Here is a 27941-nt window from a genome sequence, read left to right as displayed (position 1 = left end):
GAGGATTTTTACAAATATAGATGCCAAAAAGTTCATGCCTATCAAGAACCAACGGTCGAATTATTACTGGGTCGGATTACGTTGTCGGATTCTCCAAACCCGTTAAGCTTCTGCCTGCGCTTCTCATTCGCAGCCAGTAGACTAACAGGAGAGCGAGACCAAAGAAGACAGACGAAGGCGAGATGCGGTTCGGAGCTCGAATCGCTCGTTTTTCGTCTCCGCTTTCCCTCCTCTTCTCACCCAATCCTTCTCACCTCCGCCGCAATCTTTTCTCTTCCGCTCCCTCTGCAAAGGTCCATTATTTTCCTCCCTTCTCTTCCCTCGATCTTGATTTCTTCTCCTAAATTTGCCTAATTTAATCGCATCTAGCCGTACTTATCTGAAACGTGTGTCATTCTTCTTTGCCTTTCGTTTCTCAGGCTTGCCGATTGAACAATGAATGCGGCGAATTCTTGCCATGGCTGCAGCAGAAAGCAGGCAGTGAGATTTCCACGGTGCTATTTCTTGGAAATTCCATCTTTGGCAAGTTCGTATCGTTGTAATCATGTTGTTGTACTTTAATCTTATCGTGCGTACTGTTTTGTGTGTTGACGAGATCAGATATATAGCTTTAAAATGTCAAAATTTTTTAAATGTTGTTGCACATTCTAGTTCCTCCGTCAAATAGATTTATTCTCTTACACTAGAAAATTGTAATGTGCCATAAAACAGCAATGATTTGATCTAACACTGCTTATTAATAATGAAAAAAATTATATAAATAGTTTAACTAAAACTCCCTACCTTCTGATAAATTATATTTTACCTCCACATATATAGAGACGTTCTGAGAATAAGATTGTAACAGACTTCTATTTTGCTACTTTATTATTAGAGCATAAGTTCATTCCTTGCATCAAATCCAAGTTGCAGCATCAACCTATCTTCCTTATTCATCTCAGTGTCACGAGCTGCAAGCCCTTACATTTTTTTTTCTCAGAGTAAGAGCCCGTATGCGAGAACTTTTCATTAACTTCCCCGAATTGCAATAAGGGATACAATATGACAGCCTGATACACAAAAAATGAGGGAGGTAGTGTGACAAATCTGCAACCTTCATGTGACATTTTTTTTTGTCCCAGCGCAGATCATTGTATGCATCAAGAGCTATACAAGCTGGAGACTGTGTATTGAAGGTTCCATACAGTGCTGTATGTTTCTGAATGACTTTTTCTATCTTAAAGTATGCCCAAGGCAGCATAGGAGCATTATCTATGACTTCCTTTCTTGTGAATACCGCAGCAAATTACCCTAGACATGCTTCCTCTGGAAATTTCACAGTTACTTCTTCATGGCATAGACAATGTATCGCGGCTTGCCTTGGTACTTATGGCAGAGCAGAAATTGGGAGCGGTACATATTGCTTCATCTGCAAGTGTAATTTTCAGTTCCGTTGGAGTACAAATGTACAATAGAAATCAAGCAACTTTCACATATCTTTTTCTACCTCCACAGGAATCTGAATGGGCACCATATATTAATAGTCTCCCTCATATGGATGAGATGCATAACACGGTAAACATATTCAATGAAACAGCAGAAGTTGCTTTACAGCAGGAAGTGAAATAGATATTATTTTCATGTCCATCGTACGCACACTTATTTTGGCTAGAGTATGACCCAATATTATGTTGTGTCCATTTCATTATTCTTGTTAATGGTTTTATAAGGATTGAAGAAAAACAATTTTGTCAAAGAACCTGATAGGATGAACTGTCTTTTTATCACTTTATGACTTGTCAACATACTTTTCTTTCTATTTCCTCTATTGACACTCTCTCCTGCCAGCTTTAATTTGATCTTACCATTTCATTCAATTACAATATGGATTTGTTAAAACGTCAAAAGAGATACATCTCAGAACAAAATTTAAATTCCAGTTGCATCTGAAGTGTATCTGGAAATTATTGGGGAAACCTCCTGAAATCAACGAATAGATTAAAGAATAGGTCAAACATATTCTTATTATTGTTTAGTTTACTGAGGAAAAACAGGACAGCTATAAATAACTGCAAAAAGGTCTCTACCAATGTGATATTTTGATTTAGGTTTAGGTCTCACCTTTTGAATTGGCAGTATAAGAAAGAGTGAAGATAGGGAAGAGAAGTATTCGTAACAGAGCTGGGGCTTATCCAAAAGAATGAGAAAGAAGGAAATAGAGGACAACAGAAGCAGGGATAAAGATTATATTGGCAGAGGTAAGAAAAAGAAAGTAATTAACAAATCAATAAATAAAGAAGGAGCATCAATGTGAGAGGCAAAGGGATGAAAAGAGGGATTTTTTTTTCCTAAGACCAATTCTCTTTAACTTCTTGATGTAGTGCTTGATTCAATGTCTAATTTTATTCAACCCCCTCACGTATAAGCCAACTGACTTAAGTAAATATTATCAAATGAAGGGCAATTGACAAATCACTAGGTATTGATTCCTATGTCAATTTCCGTACAGCGGTTCATTTTTGTATCATGAAAGTCATGTCTTTATGTTCTTGCCTTTTGGCATTCTTTCTACCGTTGCTTCGTATTTATCTTATTTTTGATACTCCAAAATTTTCAATTGAATTGCTATGTTGTCATTATTGGGTGTAACGCTCCGTAATTTGTTGCAGATATTCTGGAGTAAAGATGAACTGTGTATCATCTATCAAAGTCCAGTTTACAAGGAAACCCTTGAGCAGAAAGAGCATATTGAGAAGGAATACTCTGCAATTCAACCAGTTTGTTATACATCTTGAGGGCTTTGCCATTTATGATATTTAGACAATCTTACAATTTGGTCTGTTTTGCCCTTTATTGAAGATTTTATGAAAATATATGTAGAGATTAATGGTAAAATATGGTTTAGGAGATATGAACATGATACTTTGTGAACAAGAAGTTTAGGATGTTAAGAGTCCTATCTTCATAAGTTGACTTTTCAGCAAAAAGATGTCCTTCGTGTAAGGTTTGCAGTTGTTCATCATGAATCATATCAGGACTTGTATGGAGATAAGCTGTAGATTGCCTTCATAATTATTTTTCAGTTTACATTTTTTAGATTTGTGTCTACATTTTGGTTAAATTGCATTTAAAATAAGAATAGATCTTTTCTTTTCTTTTCCTGTATTCTATTATCCCCCTTTTTCAAATGCATATACACCTAGATATTATCTAGGTTCATACAACTTGTAACTATTTAAATGAGATCAAATGAATTTACCTTATCAGCAAATCATTAAGAATACTGAAGTACATCTTATTGGGATTTTTTTTTCCAGATATGGAAAATTATTATTATTGCCTGTTAATTTTCTGTATATTATATCATATTCATCAGATTAACCATTTTCTTTCAGGTTCTGGATCAGTTCCCCCAAATTTTTGGTGATACTCAATTGGAAACTTTCATGCATGCGTATGCTTTGGGTATGTTTCAAGTGAACCTCTTGAGGAGTTCTACTATTGCCTAGCGTGTCCACAAGTCCATGATGCTTGACATTTGTTTAACCCTTTTTTACATCTAGTTCTTGGATTATCAAAATTTGACATTACAAACAGTCAATATTGTGGCACTTTTGCTAATGTGAGATATGGACGCACTGTAGTTTTCAGAAGACTCATAATTTTTATGAGAGTGTCGGCAAACAGAGACACATATTCTGAAATGTTAGTGGCATATTTCCTTGTTATAGTGTGAAAGAAATTCATATTTTATTTCTCATAAGAATAAACTTTTCTCTTTGTTGTAATGATGAGATTCATTTAGTTTAGGAGAAATTATTCAGTATTACAGAACAACACACCAACTTTGCCTCTAGTGGAAAGAAGTTTTAGATTGGATATGCAGAATTGCAGATATCAATTTGTTCCTCTCATTTCTCTGTTCTTTTCTTGTATGTTTCTGCTATTTTCTCTATATTAGTCATACTTGGGCCACTTGAAGTCATTTACCGCATGTATGGAATATGATATAATTTTTGCTGGGTTTTTATTTATTTGGGATTATTTATTGGATATGAGGCTTTCAAAACTTCCTTAGCATATCATGTATTATTGGATTGGAGTTAAGTATTAGAATGTTGAGTTGTTCCAAACATATAAGAACATATAGTAAAGTTGATTAAACTTTCTTCGGAATCAGAATATTAAGATACTTTCTTTGTCCAAACATATAAGAACATATAGCAAATTTGGTCAAATATTCTTCAAAATTTACTCTGATTTCTGTTGTTATTCTAAGCAAAATTTTAGTAAATCTATTCTCTTCATTCTATTTTTTTTAATACCTCAAATAAATGGGTTTTATGAGTGTAAATGGGTCGAGCCTGAGCGACCGACTCTAGCTCATGCTCGACTTGAAATTAATTTCGAGCCCTCTAAAGATGTTTAGGCATGCTTGGCTCAACTCAACTCGAGCTGAGCCAGATCAAGCCCGACCTGAGCTCAAGCCGAGGCTGAGATTTATTAGAGGAGGAGGTGGCAGCTTGCGGAGGTCGAAGGAGGAGGAGGAGGAGGCTAACGGAGAGGAGAAAGTGGCGGCGGCTTGTTGATGGAGGACGAGGAGGCTAGATGAGGAGGTGAAGGAGGACGAGGAGACGGCAGGGCGACGAGCTTGCTGAGGTTGGAGTAGGAGGAGGAGGAAGAGGAAATGATGAGGGGATTGAGCGTTGAGTTTGTTAGAAGTTTTTTTATTAGATTTATGGTTAGGGTTAGATAGAGTAGGATAATAGTAGCCATTGGATTAAAGATCTAATGGTTATAAATATATTTATATATAATATTAATAAATATTATATTTAAGCCGAGCCTATTGAGCTGAGCCTAAGCGAGCTGGTTCTAGTTTAGGCTCGACTCAAAATTCAAATCGAGCCTTAAAATAAGGCTTCGGCTCTGCTCAGCTCAAGCCAAACCGAGCCGAGCTTCAGCCGAGCCGAGCCCGAGCTCGAGTCGCTCGTTTATTTTGACACCCCTAATGGGTTTTAGTCCTTTCACTTTACTGATCAAATATATCTAATTATATCCCTCGCAACATTTTTGTGATGAATATAAGTTCGACTTGTTTTTGTGCTACACATTAAGCTAATCTTTTGATGCAACCATGCAGTTTCATCTAGAGCCTGGAGAACCTCAAAAGGTGTATCATTGGTATGATCGTTGTTGTAGTGTTTATTCCATCTTGTTCATTTTTCTGGTTGTTAGTATTTATGTATTAGCTTTCACATACTGAACCTGAAAAGTCAGTTTTAGATCCCATTTGCAGATTTCCTTAATCATGATGGTATGTCAGATTCAGTATTACTAAGTGATGACAGTAAAGAAATTTCAGAGGTAATTCTTTCATTTCTATTGAAATTGTATAATTTTGTGTTTGAATTATGGCAAATTTCATTTGTACTATTATCTTATTTTAGGATCATGCACCTAATAAACTATTTGGAAATATATTTCAAACTTTGGCAAGAAGATCATGTGCTTCCTTCAAATTGAGAAAGCAATTGATTTCAACATTTGATTTTGCAATCAAAACACCGAAATTGAAGCTTATTGTTCAATACATATTAATACAAAGATTTGGTCAATCATGCCTGATTCATGACAGATAAAGTTGTGATGAGATAAAAATGTGAGATGCAATCAAGAGTTTGTGTTTTAGGAGAACTAAGAGTTCAAATGCAAAGTTTGGTAAAGTTACCAAAGTGGAAGTCTTGTGCATATGATTTGTGATATAAAATTATGTACTTGTGCTCTTTATGTATGTCAGTAACACCTACAGGTCTAGAATTCAGATAAGTTATATCTGATAAAGAGAGAAAGCATTGTTCAGTCTTCCAGGTGGCTTCATGGGGTTTTTATTTATTAGCTGAACAATGAGACTATTAGCCTCTGATTTTTAAACTTAAGATCCCAGTTTCCAGGTCTACTGGTACTTCCAGTTTTATATTTATGTATAATTATATATGGTTATTAAGTCTGATGAGAAGGTTTGTTCGTATCTTTTTCTAGCTAGATGAAGTGTTTTGGAAGGAATCACCACGTTGATTGTAAGGTGCAATATCATGCCAACATTTTCTTGATTTTGACATGCCTTCAGGGCATAGGAGCAATCTATACTCTGTAGGTTCTGAATCAATACATGTTTTGTTTGTTTTGATCCTTGGTGGCCTGCACTGATTTGTAGCATACATAGGAATATCGGAGTTATGTCTGTCATGTTATAATTATCTCATCAATATCAAGTAATTATATGTCTGAATTTCTGATTTCTGTCATCTTAAACTGGGATAATTATTTTCTGCTTGGTGCATTTGCTTGCTGTTCTACAGGTAATTGCTGACCGGAACTATACTGTTGATGAAGAGGTGAAGTAATGCTTGACTGTATCAATTATAATTCTTGTTTACCTTGTTTTTGAGAGGCGAGGACTTTCTTGAAAGGACAATTTGAGTGTATGAGTACAAAATTATTCTTTAATTCTTGTCTTGTTTTGCTGGATAATTTCTTTCTTTGTCTGGTTGTTAGTACAATTACTCAACAAAAGCTGCCGCAATCAACACATGATATGATGCATTCATTGTGTTCTCCCTTGGGGAGTGATTAGGCCAAAAGGGTATCACACTTCATTGTTCCCAAGTAACATCTAAAATATTGATGCTTAATGGATTATGCATTAGGTAGTCTTTATGTGTATTATGCATAAAAGGTTGTGATAAGAGTTAGAGATAATCCATTGCAATATTGGTCGTGTTGGTCAGCACGACACCTGGCACGGGGTGTGTCGATGGCACACCCTGTGCCGAATCGACACACCCCCCCGTGCCAGGTGTCGTGCCGACCGGCATGGATCGCATCAGGTTCGAAATGGATTTTATTGATCCGAAACATATTCATTAGAGTGACAAATCTAAAATATTTTATGGGGTCTTTTTTTGTTATGTGACTAGGGGTGTAAACGAGCCGAGCTTGAGCGAGCCGGCTCAGGCTCGGCTCGAAATTAATTTCGAGCTTCTTTATTGGGCTTAGGCTCGGCTCGCCTCACCTCAAGCCGAGCCCGAGCCGAGCCGAGCCTGATCGAGCCCGAGCCTGAAACAAACCTATTATCAAGCCTCATTCGAGCCGAGCTGGCTCGAGCTGGACCGAGCCAATTCGAGCCCAAGCCGAGCCACAACCTATTTAAAGTGAAAAAAAGCTGAAATTGAATAACAAATTTAATCTGTAAATAAAATAAAAGCCAACCAAATTGACTATAAAATTTAAAATTAATCAGTGATTAGCAATCACACCAATTTCAAAATTTTTACCAGTAAATATAATAAAAGCTAACCAAATGAACTTAACTTAAATTATACAAAACCTTACTAAAGCCAACCAAATTATCATACCAATTGCAAAATATTAACATAGTACCATTCATCAAAATTTGGCTCAAAGCAATCACACCAATTTCAAAAATTTTACCAGTAAATATAACTAAAGCCAACTAGATGAACTTAACTTAAATTATACAAAACTTTACTAAAGCCAACCAAATTATCACACCAATTGCAAAATATTAACATAGTACCATTCATCAAAATTTGGCTCAAAGCAAATCCAAAATTTGACATCCAAATCATAATTCTATCACTTACTAAATATTACAATATAAAGTACTTAACTTATATCTTGCCAAATATTACAATAAAATTTGATAGCATGCCAAATATTACAATTAAATTTATTTGGCACTCTCAAGTCTCAACACCAAAAAGAAGCTTCATCCTATATCTGCAAAAAAAAAGGAAACAAGTTAATTGCATCTTAAACATCATTGCAACCAGTATAAACAAACAATGACGGGAAAATTCAGAAAATTTAGTTGTTAATTAACTTAAACATCATTGCTCTCAATTCAAAACATTTTTAATATATCCTTGCCTCTTCTATCATCAATGCAAATGAAAATGCTATACAAATGGAAAAGACATACAATGTATGATACCTAAAGATCAAACTACATTTGGAATCTTCACAAACACATTTTCCATCGCCGATACCTAAAAACAATAAGATTATAAAAAATAAGTTAGCAATAGTTTATAAAAGCATAAAATGAGAAAAATTTATTATGAGAAGTAATAGTACACATACCCTAGAGGAGCTGATTTATTTTTTTGATGATTTTCTAATCCAATTTCCTCCACATATCAAAGCCTCCACTGTCTCGGAAGACAAAGAGCTTCGAAAATCATTTAGAGCTCTACCGCTAGTGCTAAAAGCTGATTCAGATGTAACAGTGGTAACATGAACTGAAAGGATATCTCGAGCCATCTTGGAAAGAATAGGAAATTTCAACATGTTTAGTCTCCACCATTCTAGAGCATCAAACTTGTCAATCAAACTTGTAGTCTGCTCCTCTAAGTATATTTCTAATTCAGATTTCAGAGGTTCAACTGCATTTGTTGATTCTAAAAAAATTTTATACTCTGCTTGACCTTCTGATCCTTTAGCACCAATCAAGTCATCACTCTTATCAAGTTGAGATCTATCATTCATTCTATTATTTTCACCTGATGCATTCTCAAGTTCATATGATTTAAAAATAGTATACAACACTCTGTGGACCCTTTGCATGTTTATTTGAGCTTCTGCAAAGCAATATATTTTTGGAAAACAAAAGTTAATAAGCTTCATTTTGTATCGGGGATCTAATACTGCTGCCACTGCCAATAACATATCACATTCTCTCCAATACTTATCAAATTTCTTTCTCATTTCTATAGCCATATCTTTCAAAAAGTAGAATTCACTTTCAGATCCTTTATTTAAAGCTTCTTTCACTTTCCATAAATCAATCAAAAATAGATTTGCAGTAGGATATGAACTTCCCGATATAATTTGAGTAACATCATAAATTTTTTTCTCAAATTCACAAACTTTTGCCTTTAAACCAATCATCTTCTGAAAGTAGCCATTTGTAATTTGCATCTCTCGTTGCATATTGTTCAAAAACTTTTTGGTATACAAAAGCATGCTCTAACATAACATATGTAGAATTCCAACGAGTTGCAATATCCAAAGCTAAACCCTTAGAAGTAGGAACAGAGAGTTGTCTTGTAATTTCACCAAACTTATACATACATGAAGGACTATTTTTTAAGTAAGTAACACTGCATCTGACATTTTTAATGACATCTTGAATGACATGGATTCCATCTTGTCAATTAGCTCAGTACATGGAGGCAAACTAATATTCATTGCATGTTTAGGATGCTTGCTTATATAGTTAATGCAACAAACTGGCATATTAAATTTTTGGTGGCACCAAGCAAAATGGGAATTGTCTATGGCTCTAAGACTTCGGGCAACAAATTAATATCTGCATTTAAAGGAAATAAGCAAAGCAATTTAATACCATTAGAAACAGGAAAAATACTCTAAAGAAAAAAAAATACTCTTAAGAAAAAATTACTCTGATGGAGGAGGATGACGCGGCGATGGCGGCTTGGAGAAGGAAGGTAAGGCGGAGCTTAGAGGAGACGACTGTCATGGGAGGAGGACGACGCAGCAGCGACAGCTTGGAGAAGAAAGGTGAGGCGGAGCTTAGAGGAGACCACTGCCGCGGGAGGAGGACGACGCGGCTGCGGCAGCTTGGAGAAGGAAGGTGAGGCGGAGCTTAGAGGAGACGACTGCTGCGGGGAGGGGATGTGGGACTTAGATTTGGGGATTAGGGTTTTAAATTTAGTTTTATACTGAGCCGATCGAGTCGAGCCTGAGCGAGCCGGCTTTAGCTCAGGCTCGGCTCGATATTGATTTCGAGCCTCTTTCAACGGCTCGGGCTCGGCTCAGCTCTGACCGAGCAGAGCTGGACTTGAGCTCCAGTCGAGTCGAGCCTGAGTCAAGCCCGAGCCGAGCCCGAGTTGCTCGACAAGCTTGACACCCCTATATGTGACAAACATGATATGTTATATGGAGCCTATTTATTTTTCACTTTTTTCTATTTCAATCATATTATTATTTAATTATTAATATTAGTTTTAATAAGTAAATTCAATTGTATTATGCATAGAATAATGTTTCTATTTGATTATTAATATATTTTTAATAAAATAGGTCATTTACTAAAATAATCTAAAGATAAAAGACTATTATAAGCTTTTTAATACATATATTTAAATCAAAAACCAAAAATTGTCTCCCGATTGCTGAAGGCCCAAAAACATCTTTAAATATATTAATATTTTTATTAAAAATATGTCAAAAGCATGCCAATGCATGCTAGGTCAAAACTATAAAACAATTTAAGCAACTTATGTTGGTCAAACCTATAAAACAAGAGATGTCCTTCTCTCATTGAGAAACTGTTCATTTAATTATTACTAGTTGCATGAATATGGTGTCCTTTTAGCATTTCAAAACTTTGCCAATTGGTCTTTTAGATGCTAAATAACAATGAACAGTGATCATCGATTTAGTTGTCCGACCATATAAATTATCTCTTGAACTATTAAGCCATCCCCCTGTATATACATCAGCATATGTAAATATATTTGTCAATCTGTACTAGAATTTTATGCGAAGGGAAGAAAATGATGCTAAATCATGATTGCATTTCCAGGTAATGATTAGATACGGGAAATTCTCTAATGCAACACTCTTGCTGGACTTTGGTTTTACTCTTCCACATAACATTCACGATCAGGTAAATTCTCAGATTTCCAACCATATGTACCATGGTTAGTAAGATAAACTTCAATTTTAGTTTGCATTAAGATCTATAGTTGGTGTGGTTCTTATGCATCATAATTGATCATTTTTTGTGATATAGATTAAGGTAAAGAAATAACACAAGATTTGTAGCTACCCATTGTTCTTTTTGAATACATGCTTACAAAAGCTAAATGCAGATAGTGCATTGCTTGCCGGTGGAAACTTATCCCTTAGAAGATACAAGCAATGTCATGGTTGAGATATACTTGGTATCAAGGTTCCGAAAATTGATATCGGGATCGGGATCGGCTGTCCAAAAAAATAATACGTATTGACCGTATCGGCCGCCTGTATCGGATCAGACTATTTTAATTAAATAAAGTTCTAAATATTATTTAAAAATGTTTCTAAATTTTTAAAAATTTAGAAAAAATTATAAGAAAATAAGAAATAATAATTACTCATATATAAAGCCTAAAAAGTAAAAATCTCTCTTCCTCCCTCTCTTCTTTCTTATCCCTCTAACTGTTAGTCTGAGGTATCCCATTCTCCCCCTCACTCTCTCTTTCTTTTTATCTTTCCCTTTCTCTCCCTCACTCTCTCTTCCTCTTTCCCTCTCTCTCCCTCATTCTCTCTTTCTCTTTCCCTCTCTCTCCCTCATTCTCTCTTCCTCTTTCCCTCTCTCTCCCTATCTCTCCCTCTCTCTCTAGCTGCTGCTGCTGCAGGGGCTGGTTTCGGTCGGGATCGGCCGAAACTGGGAACTATACTTGGTATGGGTCAAATCCATATAGTTTGCAACTTCATGGGATTTTAGAGAAACAATCCGATTCATTTATAATAATTTAATAGCCAAATTATGGTTCTATATCAAAGAATTCATTCCTGGGCTTACTGTATGACTATGAGAAAATAAGGGAAACCCATAATTCAGTTTTCTTTGTTTCAGAAAGTAAAGACATTGAGGTTATTTCCTTATCGCTCTTATTGCTCTAGGCATAAGGCATGGCAATTTCAGCTCACACCCACTTTGGTCCACCTTGTGAGGCTAGAGTGAGGCCAGTAGTCAGCCCCTAACAATAGGGGGTCTTTCGCTTTTGCCATATATCTATAGAGATATTACGAGTCTAATAGGATTGGAGGTCTAATCACCCTGTTCCAATTAGTCTATTAGAGGAGGCGGCACCATGTAGCCAACGGAGGTAGTTCGACTTTGGACGGCATGCGAGGTTTGGTGCTGGGCGTAGGGACGGCTAGAGAGTTGAGAGTTGGACGGATAGGAAAGATTAATTTGATTAATCTATTTGTCATTACTATTGAGTCTATCTTTAGTAAATGAGTCTTTAGTTGTTATAATTAGTTAGTTTGGATTAAGTCTCTTTGAGTCGTTGGGTCGAGTATGATTTATTATAAAAAGAGTGTTATTTTAGGGGCAAGCAATAAAATATTTCCTTCCTCTTATCTCTTTTCTCTCTAAGTCGATCGAACTAGCCAGGGGGCTACAATTTGCCAATTTCATCCTTTTTTTGTCCATTAAACAGTTTTGGTATTAATTGATAGATTGGTCAAATCAGAATCTATCAATTGGTATCAAAGCTTTTTTGGTCGGTTAACAAAAAGTTACTCAACTTGTCGAAAGTTTGTGGAAGCTGTCAAAAACACAGGCTGCAATGGTTGAAGATTGCATTGAACTATTGATGCGTTGGAAGTTACTCTCCATAAAAAAGCAAGCTTGCAGTTGGAACACGAAGAAACCATACAGATAAAGAATAATAGCATCGATGAGGTGAAGGTGCAGATGTTGTGCATCGCAATTCTGGACTTTCCAAAGCTCTCGGGGGAAGATCCCCTAAGATGAATATACAAATAGGAGCAATTTTTCACTTAGGGGATCCAGCCAGCGTAACGGGTGAGACTTGTCGTTCTACTTAAAAGTAGAGGCCTTCTAATGGTTTTAGTGATTTAAAAAGGTCAACCCATTAGCAGATTGACAAGAGTTTACTCAGGGGTTAACATTGAGGTTTGGTTGTCCGAGTATGATTATGATAATTTTAACGAAGTCTTGAAGAAACTACAGAAGATGAGAACCATTAGTGAATATCGAAACTACTTTGAGAAACAGGTCTCGTGAGTATTCGGATGGCCGGAATCAACATTGTTAGGAGGGCTTTGGAAAGAAATTCAAATAGAAAGGAAAAGGGCTTGTGCTTTAACTGTGATGAAAAGCCCCCCTATAATACCTGGCGGGACCATTGGAGATTACCTTCCGTGCATTATTTGGGTGCATGACGCTGTGGTACAGATTGTAGGTTCTTTAGAAAGAAGTGTATCAGTGCTAATTGATAGTGGAAGCACTCATAACTTCGTAAGCAATTCAATCATTTAGAAGCTTCAATGTAAGATAGAGTTTGTTGCCTCATTTTTCGTACCGGTTGTTGATGATAATCGACTGGTGTGCAAGGAGATTTGTTACATGTAGAGATCCACTTGCAAGGTTATCGCTTCCTCGTCAATATGTATCCCTTGGGTTTATAAGGCTGATGTAATGGAAGTGCAGTTGCTGCTATGTTTGCTGCTGATGACATTTGATTACGGAAGTTTGACAATGTAGTTTGAAGCGAGGGGAAAGAAGTATTGATTGCAAGGAGATCTAGGAACAAACCTTTGGATGAGGAGTGCAAGGCTCGAGCAATAGTTGATGAATCATGGAGCGCGGGCATTTTTGATGATGATGATGGTGCGATTCTAATCGAGTCGCTGTCAGCTACGTGCGATCCAACGAGATTTAGCCCAGGTGCTTCAAATGTCGGCTCAGACGTTGCAAAATGTAGTCAGAGGATGGAGAGTTTGCTGGAGGAATTTAGGCTGGTGCTATTGGATCAATGTCTTCCACCATCAAGGGCCCACGATCATCACATTACAATTATACCTAAGGCAGAATCGGTGAACATACAGGGATCGCACCGTTCACTCCACTATCAATTGTTTTTGATAAAAATTGTCTACTTGCATTTTGTGTCATGATCAATTGTTTCTGATAGAGACCCTATTTTTGTTAGCAGCTTTTGGCAGGTTGTTTGCAAACTAAGTTGAGTGTGCATCTAAATTGATTTGACGAAACAGTTAAAACAGTCTACCCTTATTGGGCTTCTAGGAGGGCAAGTCCATCAAGCTGTGGCCTATGAGAATCTATCCACGGTGTGTTTCAAATGCGACCGCATAGGACACCATGTCTCGGTTTGTCCCTTGTCCCTTGCCTCTCTGAACGTTCTTCCGGTGTTGAATGCTAGTTAGGCGGATGCTCTTGACCTAGTAAAGGGGAGGCTGCGTCGTCGCCTTGGGCGATGACCCCGAACTTGCCATTGGGCCGAAATTGGAGCTAGAGTTGTTTGGCCCTTGGATTTGCGTTCAAAGGAAAGGGCGTCGAGGACGCACCAAGGGAGGGGTAAATTCGAGAAAATCCGCGGTGGAACTCAGCCTGCTACCTCTAGGCCGTGCGCCATCAAAGAAGGTAAACTTATCACCAACACTGTTACGACTGTTCTCAACATTTCTATTGCAGGTAAGCTTATCGGGAGTAGTGATAGTAGCCGGGCTTGCATCAGCGAGCGTGTGTCTAGGCCACGTGATCTCTTGACATGTGGTGGGAAGCAAGCCCAATGGGTCTCGTCTTGAGCCTCTCAACTGACTTCGGGACAAGACATGCATGTTGCCTCGAGCCCGATTCTCTCTGCTAGCTCTTTGCATGACGGTTCGATTGACCCACCTCATGTTGTCCAACATGATTCGTGATGTCCTTGTCAGGGAGTGTTGTTGGAAAACATTAACTCCTAAGATAATGTCGTTCTGACTCCAAAACACTCTTTCAAAATCCACAACCGCCCATCTGATCAGTGGTGCCACCTGGCAGTGGATTTGATGGCCATTGATGGGGCGCCTGCCGTAATGCCTTGCAGGTGACCTCTTGTCCTTATCCCTCTTCCTTTCCAATCTCGGACCTTTGTACCTCTCCTCTTCCTTCAATCCTCATCGCCCCTTAAATCCTAGTCTTGAATCCCCTCAAGATGGACTTAATATGGGTTTTCATTTTCCTCTACGTTTCTCCATCTTACCTCCATATCTTCTTGATCCCGATAGGGGCCTTGAGCGTGAAGATATGGTGGCCTTGGCCACTCGGGCCCTTAAGCTTGCCAGAGAACAAACTCTTAGGGATGCAATCAATATTCTTGATGAGCCTAATCTGGACATGAAGGCTTTTGCAATGCCGTCTTTTCGTCAAAGGAAGATGCAGAACCCTTCATCACTAGTGCGAGCAACCTCCCTGCTAAAGCCTCAGAGCAACAAAAAGAAGGGAGCCAATCTACCGAAGAAACATTCTCTTCTTTGGTGGCCCAGGAGGAGTCCTCTCCAATGGTTACTTAATGCGGATCCTCTTGTGGAACATCAGAGGCCTTTCTAAAAGGGAATGCCAAGTTCACCTATTTAAAATGCTTAGCTCTTATTCTCCTGATTTGTTTACTCTCCTAGAAACTCATATCGATTCGGTTAACACTTTGAATTTTATTCGTAGAGTTAATCTGGACTCAGAAGGAGCCTTTGTGCTCGGGACAAAAGCCGTGGGAGGGATCCTCTGCTGGCGTCCAACCATTTTGAAGGTCTCTATTGTTGACTCCTTGGCCCAGGTTATGCATGATGTCATCTCGGGCCAAAGTATTGCTCTTTTGTTTACTCTCTGTGGTTTATGCTATCACAAATAGCTAGGTTAGAAATTGGCTTTGGCATGAACTAGGTTATCTTTCCCTTAACATGCCTTGTATTCTGATTGATGACTTTAATTGTACTCTAGACCCTGAGAATAATCTCGGGGGTTGTCCATTCTTTCTTTCATTCTCAATTTTGGCTTTTTGAAAAATGATTTCGCAATATGGTTTTCTTAATGCTGGTTTCACTAGTTCTCCTCATACCTAGTGCGATAATAGAGATGGGGCTAGTCGCATTCAGGTGAGGCTGGATAGAGTTTTAATGAATCTTTTTGTGCTTAATAATTATTTTCGAATCTCTGTGGAACACTTATTACGTCTGGCTTCAAATCATTCTCCAATTTTGTGCACTTTGGGTCAGTCAAAATTGATCGTCTGCTTTTTCATTTTGAATGGTTTTGGTCTGAATACGATGAAGTCCGTGAGCTGTTCGAGAACTTATGGACTAAGAAGAGTAACCGTGCCTCATCCTCTCTTCTTCACCTGAAATATAAGCTTAACTAGGTTAGATCCTCGGTTTCTAAGTGGAATAAAACCTCCTTAGGATGGCTGGAGTCTAATCTGAAAAAGACTAAAAATGAGATTAAGGTGTTAGAGGAAAAGGAAATTGCGAGTTTACTTTCTCAGTCTGATAGTTATAACCTTGGTATTTTAAATTGTGAATGTACTTCTATTTTACACTAAATTAACCTTAAGTAGCATAGCAAATCTCATATTAAATGGGTCAATCAAGGGGATGACAATACAAAATTCTTCCACTTGTCCACTAAAATTAGGCAAAATTGGAATTTTCTTGAAAAAAATTGTGGATGATGATTCGATATTCGTCGTGCTCTAGTATTTGTGATGCTTTTGTTGGCTTCTACAAGGAGCTTTGGCTACAGGACATTGATGCCACTCAGGGATCAGATCATTGGCCTTCTCTCCCGATCTTATGGCCCACTAGCAGCGATGAATTGCTCAGATAATTTACTATTGAGGATGTTAGAAAAGTCTTGTGGTCCATGCCGATCGGTAAAGCCCATACCCTGATGGTTTTCAGGTTGATATGAGGGATTTCCTTTCAAACTTATTCAAGTTTTAGTCTCTGATTTTAGTGGAGACTTTTGTACCCAATTAATCACTTAATATGATCTCTTTTGTTTTTTTTTATAAAAAAAACTGATATGGATTTCAGTCTTTTTAATGTACTGTTCTGCAAAGCAATGATCAAATCAATGCTAAGCTATACTTTATCTCTTGTGTTGTTAGGGGCATTAAAGGAGAACCAGAAGCACTCCAATAAAGCCACAAAGGGACTTAAAAGGCTTTTATTTGGTTTAATAATTGGTGGTAAAGAACCTAAATTTAGGTTGATTTGGATGTGTGGACCTTATCCAAAAGATGTTGTTCAAAGTGGGTTAACAATATATATCTATCCATAACACTTATAACTTTTGGCCCCTCCGAACCACCCAAATGGAACATGAAAGTACAGAGGGTGTTATAAATGTATGAACAAGACTTGAGCTCAATCTCTGAAAACCCATCTCCTGTACCATTTTGTGGTAACCATCTCACCGAAAGCTCACGCGGTTTGAAAGTAGATCAAAAGTTTGAGAAATCAAGCCTTAACATAAATGAATGTCTTGAATCGTATGAGATTTTCAAGACTATTTGAAACCATAAATAAAGCAATTGCTAGTAGTTGGGATGAAATTCTTGGCTTTCCAGGAAACTTACATTCCCTTTAGGTGTTGCTAGCAACTGGGTATCTAAATCATCTTGCTGTTTGGGCTCTTGTAATTTGAGGTAATACATCTTACTTCGTTTATTGACACCTTTGAGTTAGTTTCCATGGTGTGGCAGACAAACTTACATTTTTTTTTAGAAAACCACTTTACCCTTGAGTTTCCATGAAAAAAAATTACACAACTCATTCGATAAAAGTTCAAAAATGTTAAAGTTATAATATTTGCAAGTTTAGAGAGTCCTTTGAAACTTAAGCTTAATAGCAATTTCCATGGTAGCTAAAGTTCAACCAATGTCTCATTCACTTTCAATTGGATCATATATACTTTTCTGTAGTTATAAATATGGGTTACATCACTACTATAGCCATCATGATCATTCTTCTACATAATCTTCATATCTTGCATGACCTCCACATCTGTTGCCCAAGAATATTCCAAAATTTGACAGAGACAAGGCTTATTGTTTTCAGGTTCAACTTATGATGGACATGCCATCAGAAGATCCATTATATGTAGCAAAGCTTGAGCTTTTACACAGGCATTGTTTGCCAAAGAGCACAAACAGCCAGACTTCCAAAACTAACAGTACAGGAAGTTCTTTCATTATCAAGTAGGTATTATTTTATATCATCAGCCTTTTCTACCAAATTTCAAATTTATCTAGCCTTCTTGCATAAATCACATTCATGTTATGATTATTTGCATGTAACATGCTGAAGACCCAATCCAAAGGGTTTACATTTGCTTAGGGCAGAAAAGATAACAGTTCTTATATACTGATGACAAGGCCCTTACTTCTGATGTAGTGCTCACTTTGTGTGTGAGTCGTTGACATGAAGCATCTTGAGATGGTTGATGAGAAAATTCATCAGGACAGAACTAAAAGTTGATTTTACAATCTTACTATTAAGATTATAGGTAAGATTCATTTTCTCAAAGAAGAAAAAGAAATATCTCAGTTGCAATTCCTATGAACTCTTACACATAAATTTGGATTTCCATATATTTGTACAAGAGCCTTCCCTGTGTGTTCTTGTTGGAGAGAGTGGCTCTAATTCTCAAGGTTTGAAATCCTAGTATGTGTCAAATTAGGATTTCCTTGTTATATAAATCTGTTGTGACGTAAACCAGATGTATTGTTTTTTCTGGGAATTGTAGTAGGGCTCTCTCTCTCTCTCTCTCTCTCTCTCTCTCTCTCTCTCTGTCATGTGGATCAGTGAATGTAGGCAAATGCAGAGCCATGTAAATTGTGTGCATGCTCTCTTTCTAGTACTTCCATTGTTTTGCTATAGTAACTATGACCAGACCAGTCGTTCATATATATATATATATATATATATTATTAGTATACATTCATGGAAGGTTCAATTTATATAGTGAACCCAAAGATCTGCAAAAACTAGTTCATATTGATTCTTGGTTAGTAGAGAAATTAATTGTACAAGATACAATGAAGGTAGCAATGTAGTGATATACCTCACAATTAAACAGCTTGTTTGAATTTGAATTAGAGTATTTAATAGACTTGCACCAGCAAGGATTTACTGATATCCTAAATATAATACTAGAATCCTTGGATACCTATCTAACTGATATATGACACTGTAAGCTGAAGATGAAACTACCATGACAAACTGCTGTCTATCAGAAAATTTAGTGAAGTTGCTTCTCCATGATACGTCTGTTAAGATCATATCATATCTGATCCTTAATTCTTGAAGTAAAAAGAGAGAATTTTTCAGAGATATGGATGCCCCTCATGTTACTATCCTCCATGATGTCTCTTCATATTATTAAGATGCGGGGATTTGAATAAGTTCTTCCATAGGAGTAAAGATATAAAAGATTGCAATGCTCACATTCCCATAAAACTATAATAGCATCTATTCGGATACATCTCATATTTCCATGGAGTGCATGCATGTGAATCCTACTGCTTGACTTTATAGAGCTGATTCTTGGAACTTCTTTTTAACATTTTACCTAATTCCTAAAAGTATAAAGAGATGCCAGTGGACTAGAATTAAACACTTCTCCACATCCCTTGCATACCAAAATTGAAATTTCTCGATTTACTGATACTGTTTTAGTTTTCATTGGGTCCAAGATCTATACTCTGTAGATGGCTTCTGTGCATTTGCTTACTTGTTATGAAAACTGACATCAGAGAAGTGAGATCTCATGGAGGGAAAGGGAAAGGCATTCCACAGGCTCTTCTTGCATTTGCTCGGGTTTTATCTGCCACGTCACTTGAAGGTATGATCATTCCTCATATGTTTGTCATTGCAATCAAAATATGAGTAGTGCAGGCTGTGTTTCTGCTCATTTTCATCTGGAACATCTGCCAAAGGGTCGAAACTTTGTCATTTGATAAAAGATCATATTAGTAATTCATCTACAGAACTGAAAGAGATGGCTTTGGAGGCTGCTGAAAATGATGGACGGCTAGCCAGACGCCCTTTAAAGAACAAGGATAGAGAGATTCGTGCCCACTCCATTTTGCTTTCCCAGTTGAACTACATGGTTCAGGGCCATGATGCTGCCGTCGAGGTGAGACTTCCTCAAATTTGATGTGATTCCTGGGCATTGAATCTTCTTATCGTTTTTGTTTGACTTTCTTCATTTTACTTTCTTTTATAACAAAATCTAAATTACTTTGAAAGATTAAGTCAACACATTTGGTGTCTTTGACATTTTGCAGATGCTTGATTCTTGCAGCATTCCTGAGACCAGCAGCCATCTCTCTATTAGAAGGAAAATGGGAAGAGATCTCCTCGCTGGCGAGCTGCGGGTCTTACAGTCTGCACACGATTGGCTGACTAATCATTGTGCAAGCCTACGTACACAGTGTTGAGACCTGCCAAAATATATATTTGCACTTTTTCAGAGAGAGAGAGAAGTGTGAATTAATAGTGTCACAGTAAATCAAAGTTGATATATACCAAGATTGGCTTAAAACATTGTTAATGAGGCAGACATTGGCTTCTGCTTAAACATTGTTAACGAGGCAGAGAGGTCTCAACTTTGTAAATACGTATCATTTCAATCAATTCTTAGATTAATGTTAGCATAGCTATAAGGATTTAGAATTGTGATGTTTCGTTATTAATGCTGAAAATGTAGTAGGTATCTCAATGAACACGTTGATTGTATCTTCAAATACAACAGCTCGTCAACCATAATTTACTCAGGTTGGTGATACAACCCTAACCTGATAGACAAATTGAATGCAAGCTAACCTCGTACCAGCTTAGTATAACTCATGTTTGCGAAAGTTAAAACACTAAAAAGTGATTTGCCTGCGAAGGTAACTTTTAAAACTTAAAAAATATGGCCACATGTAGACAACAACAAAAGCTGAACTAGCAATATAACCAAAGCTAAAGCCACAGGACATAGCATCCAGATAACAATATGGCAAATCATAAGTCCCCAGTACCCATTTGAACTTAAAACACAGGTTAACAAGCCTCCTGTTCACTTAAATATCCGCATATGCAAAAGCAGTAAAAGAAGAGTTCCAAAGGAAGAAGCTTTCAGGGAGACTCGCTTCCTCTGGGCGAAGCGCGCTGATTGCCATTATCCCCGTCATCCCTTGGGCTGGGGCTGCGTCCATTGGTTACAGGACTGTCATACCTGCGGTCTTCAACTGGACTGCTGCTGACTGCCCTCCTCCTAGGGCTCTCACTGTAATCTGAAGCGTTGCCATCACCACGTCCCTTCAGTGGGGGGCTCACCCTATCCTGCGGGCTCCTGCTTCCCTCAGGTGAGAGGCTGCTCTTCCCTCCCTTGGGTGGTGGGGAGCTCCTCCTTGGGCTCCTGCTGTAACGAGGACTCCTTGATCTCCTCTCTTCACGGTCTACTGCACGCCCATCTCTTCTAGGAGATCTTGATCGGCTATTAAGAAAGAACAAAAAGAAGATTTGACAATTGTTAATTTTGTCACCTCATACAAACTAATGCATCTACTGTGAAAATTTCCAAAATCAACTAGCTCATTAACTGAAAAAAAAAGCAGTAAAGAAAATAGGATGCAAATAACAACAAATTGTGAAGATCTTAAGGGATGTATGCTACTAAAGCTACTGCCTGAAGCCATCCAAATGCTTCTCATACCTGTAACTACGGCTTCTGCTGTAGCTCCGACCATGGCTCCTGCCACGCCTAGGAGATGGAGAGCGCGAATAACTTCTACCACGCCTACAACATACAACAGGTAAGCCACATAGTATAAAAGAATTTCAAAAATCTCTCATGAATGTCTCATATGTTGAAGACCAAAGTGAAAAAGAGACGAGAAAAAAAACAGGATCATGGACAACCTGAGATTTTTAGGACTATTCTGACAATTTCTTTCTATATGGTCTCTTTCTCCACAGCGATAGCACTTATTTTTCCAGTCCCCAGATTTGCAGTCACGAGCCCAGTGTCCATCGATCCCACAATTAAAGCAACGACCAGAACCAGGAGGAGGTCCTCTACCTAAATACTCACGCGAACCTCCTGGGCCACGGGGACCCTACATGCACAAGTGCAAGTATTTTAGTACGATGTCAATCTTAAAAAAAAAAACAGACAGATGAAATAAAATAAGATGTCACAAACAGATACATACATAAATGTATATCATATACATATATTGTCCACAAAATACATGAAATAGTTCCTTACCCCCCTAGCAAACTCCACAGTGATGCGGGTTCCATCAAATTCCCGACCATCTAGACTGTATCTTGCATCATCAGCATCTCGAGGATCACTAAATTCCTGGAATAATTCACAAGGACAAAAAAGGAGAAGACGGAGCCTCATATTTGAACATGGATACCAAACACTAAATCCAATATAATAACAATTTACAGTATAAAGCAAGAGGATTGTGGTACATACAACAAAGGCATAGTCGTGCTTCAAATCCACATCTCGTACTCTGCGGAAATGGTTGCCAGAAACAGTAAGGCCATCAAATATAAGTACCGAAATGCATCACCCGTCAGAAGACGAACTAAGTGCCACTTTCTGATGGTTGCGATTTCCATTAGAACAGGTAATAAGATTACAGAAAGAAACGCCATAGTCTCCTAAACTTGAAAGAATGGCCACCAAATCCACCAAGGGCACCCTCTCCCACCGTAGAACTCCAGGTTGGGTTAAAAAACCCAAAAACCTTCAACAATATCATTTAAGTTAAACACACAAGGCCTGGGGTCAATTTTTCAAAATATAATATAATAAATAATGTAAACCAAGCCAAAATGATGCTTGGAAGACCTATGGGCTAATATCATAGCCAATGGGTCACCGGTCACTGGTCACTGGTCACTAAGCGCCTATCATGACTCGACAGCCATAAAACAGACCTACTGAACAGACAACATCTACGGCAGGCAGAACCAGCTCTGGAAGGACCCACGATTTATGTAGAAATTTTTTCTCAAGACCTTTTGGAAGTCACATCTTCTAAGTACTTCAGATAAGGAACTTCAAAACCTGTTCGAGCCTGACCATGCATTTGATAACAAGAGAGCAACACAAAGGAAAATCACCATCAGCAAGCCTGTTTTGAGGTACATGCATGTGGCGCTCAACCTCATAGTCCTATATATTGAGGTACCGGGAACATGAGGGAAGTGGATATAATGCAGATGTATGACATATGAAGACCATTTGACTTCGCACAAAAGAATACGAGCACACTGCTAAAATAACATTTTATGCTCATGTCGAGGTGAGGGCAGTTTAAGCATATATTTCATACCAAAGATAAGTGAAGGAAAAACTCCATCCTGAGAATTCACCTTTTAGAGTTATGATATCTTTGAAAGGAAAGTGTTTTGCATCAATTATAGTATACAATCAGTAATGTTCAGATCACAATAAAACTGGCATACTTTCTATTCGTTTTTACCTTCCATATTTGCTGAAGAGGTCTTCAAGGTCACGTGAGCGAGTCCGAGATGAGAGTCGACCAACATACAGGCGTTTATTACCATATCGATCATCGTAGCGAGGCATTTTGCACTGGAAACCAAAAAGAAATAATTTAGTAGTTCCAACTTCCAAGGACACTAGAGAACTAATAAAATTGGTGTTGATATATCAACACTAAAGACAAAATAATGAAAATTCAGGTCATAATAGAATCATTTAAATACTATTATCAATTTCAACAACTCAATCTAAATAATCCATAGCATAACATCATAAGACATCAAACAGGCAAATAGGATAAGCAGAATTGAATGACAGCACCGAGAATAAAAACAGAAACTACCTTCAGGAGATTTCACTAACATTTTCTGCTCTTCAGAGGGCAGAAAAGTACAGACAAGATGACAAAGAAAAAATATTTTTGTTTAACAATAAAAAGCCCAAGACAAACATTTACCAAATCGAACACCTCAAAAAGTAGCATCTTGAGCAATCAAATAAAGATAAATTACAAATCAGGATAGAAAAATCCAATGCGTACAAAGAATCAATCTTTCTCTCTCGATCCATAATCCAAACCAAAGCTGATAGAGAATCCACATCAACAGTACCGCACACAAAATACAGAGCACAAAAATTGGGGATATCCCTCGAATCTGAAAATTCCGAACCTTCGAACAAATAAATCACCTTAAAAAAGGAGATAAATCACGCCAAAACCTCGCAAATCGGAATAGATGCACAAAAGATGACATATTCACATGGATCTGAACCAAAGATCAACATCGTAGAAACAAAATCGCACGAAAGCATCGATAGAAGGAGAAGACGAGAAGAAATTGGTGAAGAATCCTAAGGAGATCGAGGGATATGAGGTAGATCTAATACCTGCCGAGGCGAATAGAAACCCTAGCGCCCCAAAAAGCTCGACAAGATAGAGTCGATGCCCATCGAGGTCAATATATATATATATATATATATATTAGAGAGAGAGAGAGAGAGAGAGAGAGAGAGAGAGAGAGTAAGGAAGATTTGGACAGTCGAGATACGTTGAGATATGGATCGACTGCTGATTTTATGTGATGGACGGTTCGGATTGAACGGTTCTTCTGTATGACCGGTTGGCTTGTATTAGCCTACGCCGACCTAGCTCGGGAAATGGGTTAAAATTGTCCAAAACCCGACCCGAATGCCGCCCCTTCGTATCGTAGGTTTGGATTATTAAATTTAGGAAATTTTTTTTAACTTGTTGGAATAAGCTAGGGTGCGATATGATTAAAAAGGTGGGTCATAATTAAAATTTTATAAGATTAATTTAATCAGTAGAATTATGTAAATAAATGGACTATGATTAATAGTAATTAGTCAAAGTAATGGCATAGTGTTATATAAAACTTACATGAAAAAGAGAGGGGTATGATTACAAAATTCTCAAAAATATGAAGTTAATACTTAAAAATATGATGAAGATATAGTGTTTTATTTAGAATAAAGCTTGATTAAATATAAAGATGAGATGAGATAAATAGGGTTTGTGTTTAGTTGTTCACAATTAGAAATAGGTATGAGCCGTATAGATTGAACTAAATCGGACTCGGTAGGATAGGTAAGTTTAATATTTGTATTTGGTCTATTTATTATCGGATTTTATCCGGTTCGAATCAAATTCTAGTTCAGTTAGATAATTAATTAGATTCAAATTCTTCATGTATAACCAATATACTATGTAATCAAAGTATAATAAACATACTCCAAAATAATAAGTCATAGAGTTTAGCTCCAAATCACAATACTTTAATAGCAAAAAAACTTCTAGAGCATAATGCTTCATCATCTCACAATCTCACATTATTTTTTGCAATATATTATCAATTCTTCATAATAAGAACAATAAATTGTCAATTACTCAAAAAGAGCAATTTATACATTACTTTTGCGCTCGAGAAGTAACAAAATTAAAACTTATAATAAAGAAAAATAGTAGTGAAGATGTTAGATAGATGTATCGAATATGTATAAAATTTTGGACAAAGACACGTACCCTTTATATTCGTTATCTAAATCTTGGTTGGATGAATAAATAAAGAATCAATTGATTCCTTTGTTGAGTTAGTATAGAGAATACAAAAGTCTCCATCTCTTAGCATGCTCTCTTAAGAAATCACATTGATTTTTAATTATCTCTCATAGTTTTTCATCTTTGCGATGACCTAATTTACTTATACTATCTCAAATAAGTTGAATAACCTTTTGGAGGTTTGAAAGACCATCTTGCATAGCAAGGCTAAGCATATATGTTGCACATCATATATGAAAATATATCCTATCGTATACCAGACTTCTTGAATGACATGGGTGATCTTTAGGTATCTGAATTGCACGTACCGCAATCATTAAGACTTCCTCAATTAAGTATTTAAGGAGGTGGCTCTCCTTTGAGCAAACAGGTGTGCTGGAGAAGTCTATATCCCATTAAGGACTCCGCCAACGAATATCATCCTCTCCCACTCTTGGACTCAATTCTTTAAAGTTACCCACATGGTAGACATTCTCTTGAGGGATCTGTAGACTTTTTGTGGCCTAATATTAACCTAATCTCATAGAGACCTAACTTTTAACATTTATTAGAAGAGATTATTTCTTCTCACGTGTGAGTGCAATTTGTTAGTCTATTAGGTAAATATTAGAGACAGAACCTCTTTGATGTTGTAATTGACTTAGGTAGATCGTTGAAAATCGATGGGTACACCTTTGCTCAAAACTAGGGGCATGTATGCTAAGATTTGTGTTGAGATAGATCTCACTAAGCCCCTGAAGCAGTCCATCTTGGTTGGTGTTCCAAGTGAGCAAATCCCTCATGTGGTAGTTATGAGAATCTTCATGTTGTATGCTTCATATGTGGCCGAGCTAGCCACCGAGTTTGTTCACAATCCTCCTGTAATGGCGACTAACAGGTTGAGACATTGCTTCCAACGATGGCCTCGACCTCGATATCAAAGTTGAACCATTTGGGCCGTAGATTTATATTCAAAAACAAAGTTATCGTGGTAACCCTCCTTGTATTGTTAATCCTAATGCTACCAGGGGTGGTAGCCAAATAGTTAGCCCAGTCCCGTCCATTGAAAGAGGAAGGTAAGGTTACTACTGAAGCTATTACTTTTTCTCTTATCTTTTCCTCTACAAGTAAGCTTGCCAGGACATAGTAACGGTAACCTAACATATAATAATTCTCATCCTCCGTAATTACGTGTGCATGATATACGTCGCGATAAGAGATGTAATACTATCTTGCCTTAAGTCACGAACTATGTCCTGCCTATAGCTAAGACTGACACATCAACTGCCTCTATTGGTAAACCTAACTCCTCTCATGTCGCTTCACCTCCCCTAGGCACATCTCCCTAATATGCTACAGTGTCTGGTATAAATACTAAGCCCATGTATCCTTCTACTTGCCTTCTTGGTCATAGTGATGAGATCTTTCCTGACGTGATTGCTAGCGAGAGCAAGAGGTTGGTATGCTAGATGAGTATAATTTCGGGAAGGAAAAAGTGGCACACATGCTCCATGCAAATGACTTGTTCTTAGTGACTAAGGCTAATCAAAGGAATGCTAAGGCGATGTCAAATGCATTGGAGCAAGTATTCTGTCTCACTAACTAAAAAGTTAACATTGTTCATTCTTTGTGCTGGATGAAGATGTTAAGGAGGAGTTATGCGGTCTACTACAGCTTAAGGAGGCTAAAATTTCTTTCACATATCTAGGTATATATTAAGATATCTGGCCATTGCGTCCCTCAGCTCGGTCACCTTGACTTGGTAGAAATCTTTCGCTGAAAGCTATCTAGTTAGAAGAGAAATACCTTTCAGTGGCAGTAAAATAACTCTGGTGTAGTCAACCTTGACGACCATTCCATACTATTATATGGGCTCAACTTAATTACTAGACTCGATTATTGACAAGATCTCAAGGATCTCTAGGTTGTTCATTTGGAAAAAGAGCATAGAGTGATGCAGACTCCACCTAATTAGTTGGGAGACTATCATTAAACCGAAGGCTAAAGGAGTCCTAGGAGCTAGATGTCTACGAACAGCCAAATAAGTCTCAAGCAAAAAAAATAGTCGAATTCATAGACTTGCTGAATACAACATAAAAGTACATTCATTAATGTACTGTGTGCTGCTACCAATATGGTTCAGAAGATGTTTCACAAGAATTTTCAAAAGAAAGCGATCCAAGAAACATAATAATATCACATCAGAGAATTTGATCTTTGAAATTCTCACAAAGCTCCACAAGCAAAACCAATCCACTCTTGAACAAGGATCAAATTCTCGAATACTCCTAAGATATTTGAGATGGTAATATCACATCTGAGCTTTGTGAGATTTTAATTTGAGAGTCATGGTAATATCACATATAAGAAACAAAAGGATTTCACCTTGGCGACAACGGAAGCTAACCGCGAAAGAAGGGGGCTCTCAAATTAGAAGGTGAGCACAAGATAAAGAGGCAAAGGCAGATCTTGGCGGCGATGGAGAAATGGTGGCTTGGCGGCGACACAAAGGCAAAGATTGGCGACAAAGGTAGAGACATGGTCAAACGGAGCTTGGCAAAGAAGTAAAGGCAAAGCTTGGTGGTGAAGCAAAGACGAAGCTTGGTGGCGAAGTAAAGGTAGAGCTTGGTGAAGAGGAAAGGGGGGCGGAGCTTGGTGAAAAGGTAGTAGCTTGGCGACGGAGGAGACGAAGAGGGTGTAGCTTGTGGCGGCTAGGGCTAGAGATAAAAGATGAATAGATGTCAAGACGAAGAATGAGTT

The 27941-nt window shown here is 37.6% G+C and overlaps 2 protein-coding genes across 10 annotated transcripts; one reads left to right on the top strand and one right to left on the bottom strand.

Moving 5' to 3' along the window:
- The first annotated feature begins 142 nt into the window (after positions 1 to 142).
- Positions 143 to 20266, top strand: LOC140799638 (fructose-bisphosphate aldolase-lysine N-methyltransferase, chloroplastic). Of its 7 annotated transcripts, none has more exons than XM_073154064.1 (15): positions 143 to 293; positions 420 to 526; positions 1127 to 1190; positions 1282 to 1416; positions 1495 to 1554; positions 2649 to 2756; positions 3375 to 3444; positions 5123 to 5163; positions 5266 to 5346; positions 6342 to 6377; positions 10613 to 10696; positions 17665 to 17804; positions 19362 to 19450; positions 19596 to 19744; positions 19913 to 20266. In XM_073154064.1, exons 1-15 carry the CDS (start codon positions 183 to 185, stop codon positions 19919 to 19921), a joined length of 1284 nt encoding a protein of 427 aa, XP_073010165.1. In that variant the 5' UTR covers positions 143 to 182; the 3' UTR covers positions 19922 to 20266. The 7 variants fall into 7 exon arrangements, with proteins under 7 accessions (XP_073010165.1, XP_073010150.1, XP_073010172.1 ...); XM_073154039.1 differs by having other exon boundaries at positions 144 to 293; positions 1282 to 1392; positions 19896 to 20266; XM_073154028.1 differs by having other exon boundaries at positions 144 to 293; positions 19896 to 20266.
- Positions 20267 to 20535: 269 nt separating this feature from the next.
- On the bottom strand, positions 20536 to 24121 carry LOC140799672 (uncharacterized). Of its 3 annotated transcripts, XM_073154100.1 has the most exons (7): positions 24014 to 24121; positions 23103 to 23215; positions 22085 to 22124; positions 21866 to 21961; positions 21517 to 21713; positions 21311 to 21394; positions 20536 to 21091 (listed from the first exon to the last, which is right to left on the bottom strand). In XM_073154100.1, exons 2-7 carry the CDS (start codon positions 23207 to 23209, stop codon positions 20731 to 20733), a joined length of 885 nt encoding a protein of 294 aa, XP_073010201.1. In that variant the 5' UTR covers positions 23210 to 23215; positions 24014 to 24121; the 3' UTR covers positions 20536 to 20730. The 3 variants fall into 3 exon arrangements, with proteins under 3 accessions (XP_073010201.1, XP_073010193.1, XP_073010209.1); XM_073154092.1 differs by having other exon boundaries at positions 21866 to 22124; positions 24014 to 24115; XM_073154108.1 differs by having other exon boundaries at positions 21866 to 22361; positions 24014 to 24040.
- Positions 24122 to 27941: the final 3820 nt, after the last annotated feature.

This window comes from Typha latifolia, chromosome 1, assembly GCF_019914945.1.
Source record: "Typha latifolia isolate L0001 chromosome 1, TyphaL0001v2, whole genome shotgun sequence".
Lineage (NCBI taxonomy): Eukaryota > Viridiplantae > Streptophyta > Magnoliopsida > Poales > Typhaceae > Typha > Typha latifolia.
Note: the sequence above shows the minus strand (reverse complement) of the source record. Positions and strands in the feature narration are given on the sequence as shown.

Coding starts and splice junctions, on each gene's coding strand:
- LOC140799672 (XM_073154092.1), bottom strand. CDS start 23,209: ATGCCTCGCTACGATGATCGATATGGTAATAAACGCCTGTATGTTGGT. Junction 22,125..23,102: donor CTCTTCAGCAAATATGGAAG/GTAAAAACGAAT, acceptor CCATTTCCGCAG/AGTACGAGATGTGGATTTGA. Junction 21,092..21,310: donor AGCAGAAGCCGTAGTTACAG/GTATGAGAAGCA, acceptor CTTTCTTAATAG/CCGATCAAGATCTCCTAGAA.
- LOC140799638 (XM_073154028.1), top strand. CDS start 183: ATGCGGTTCGGAGCTCGAATCGCTCGTTTTTCGTCTCCGCTTTCCCTC. Junction 1,417..1,494: donor ATATTGCTTCATCTGCAAGT/GTAATTTTCAGT, acceptor CTACCTCCACAG/GAATCTGAATGGGCACCATA. Junction 10,697..17,664: donor CACATAACATTCACGATCAG/GTAAATTCTCAG, acceptor TATTGTTTTCAG/GTTCAACTTATGATGGACAT.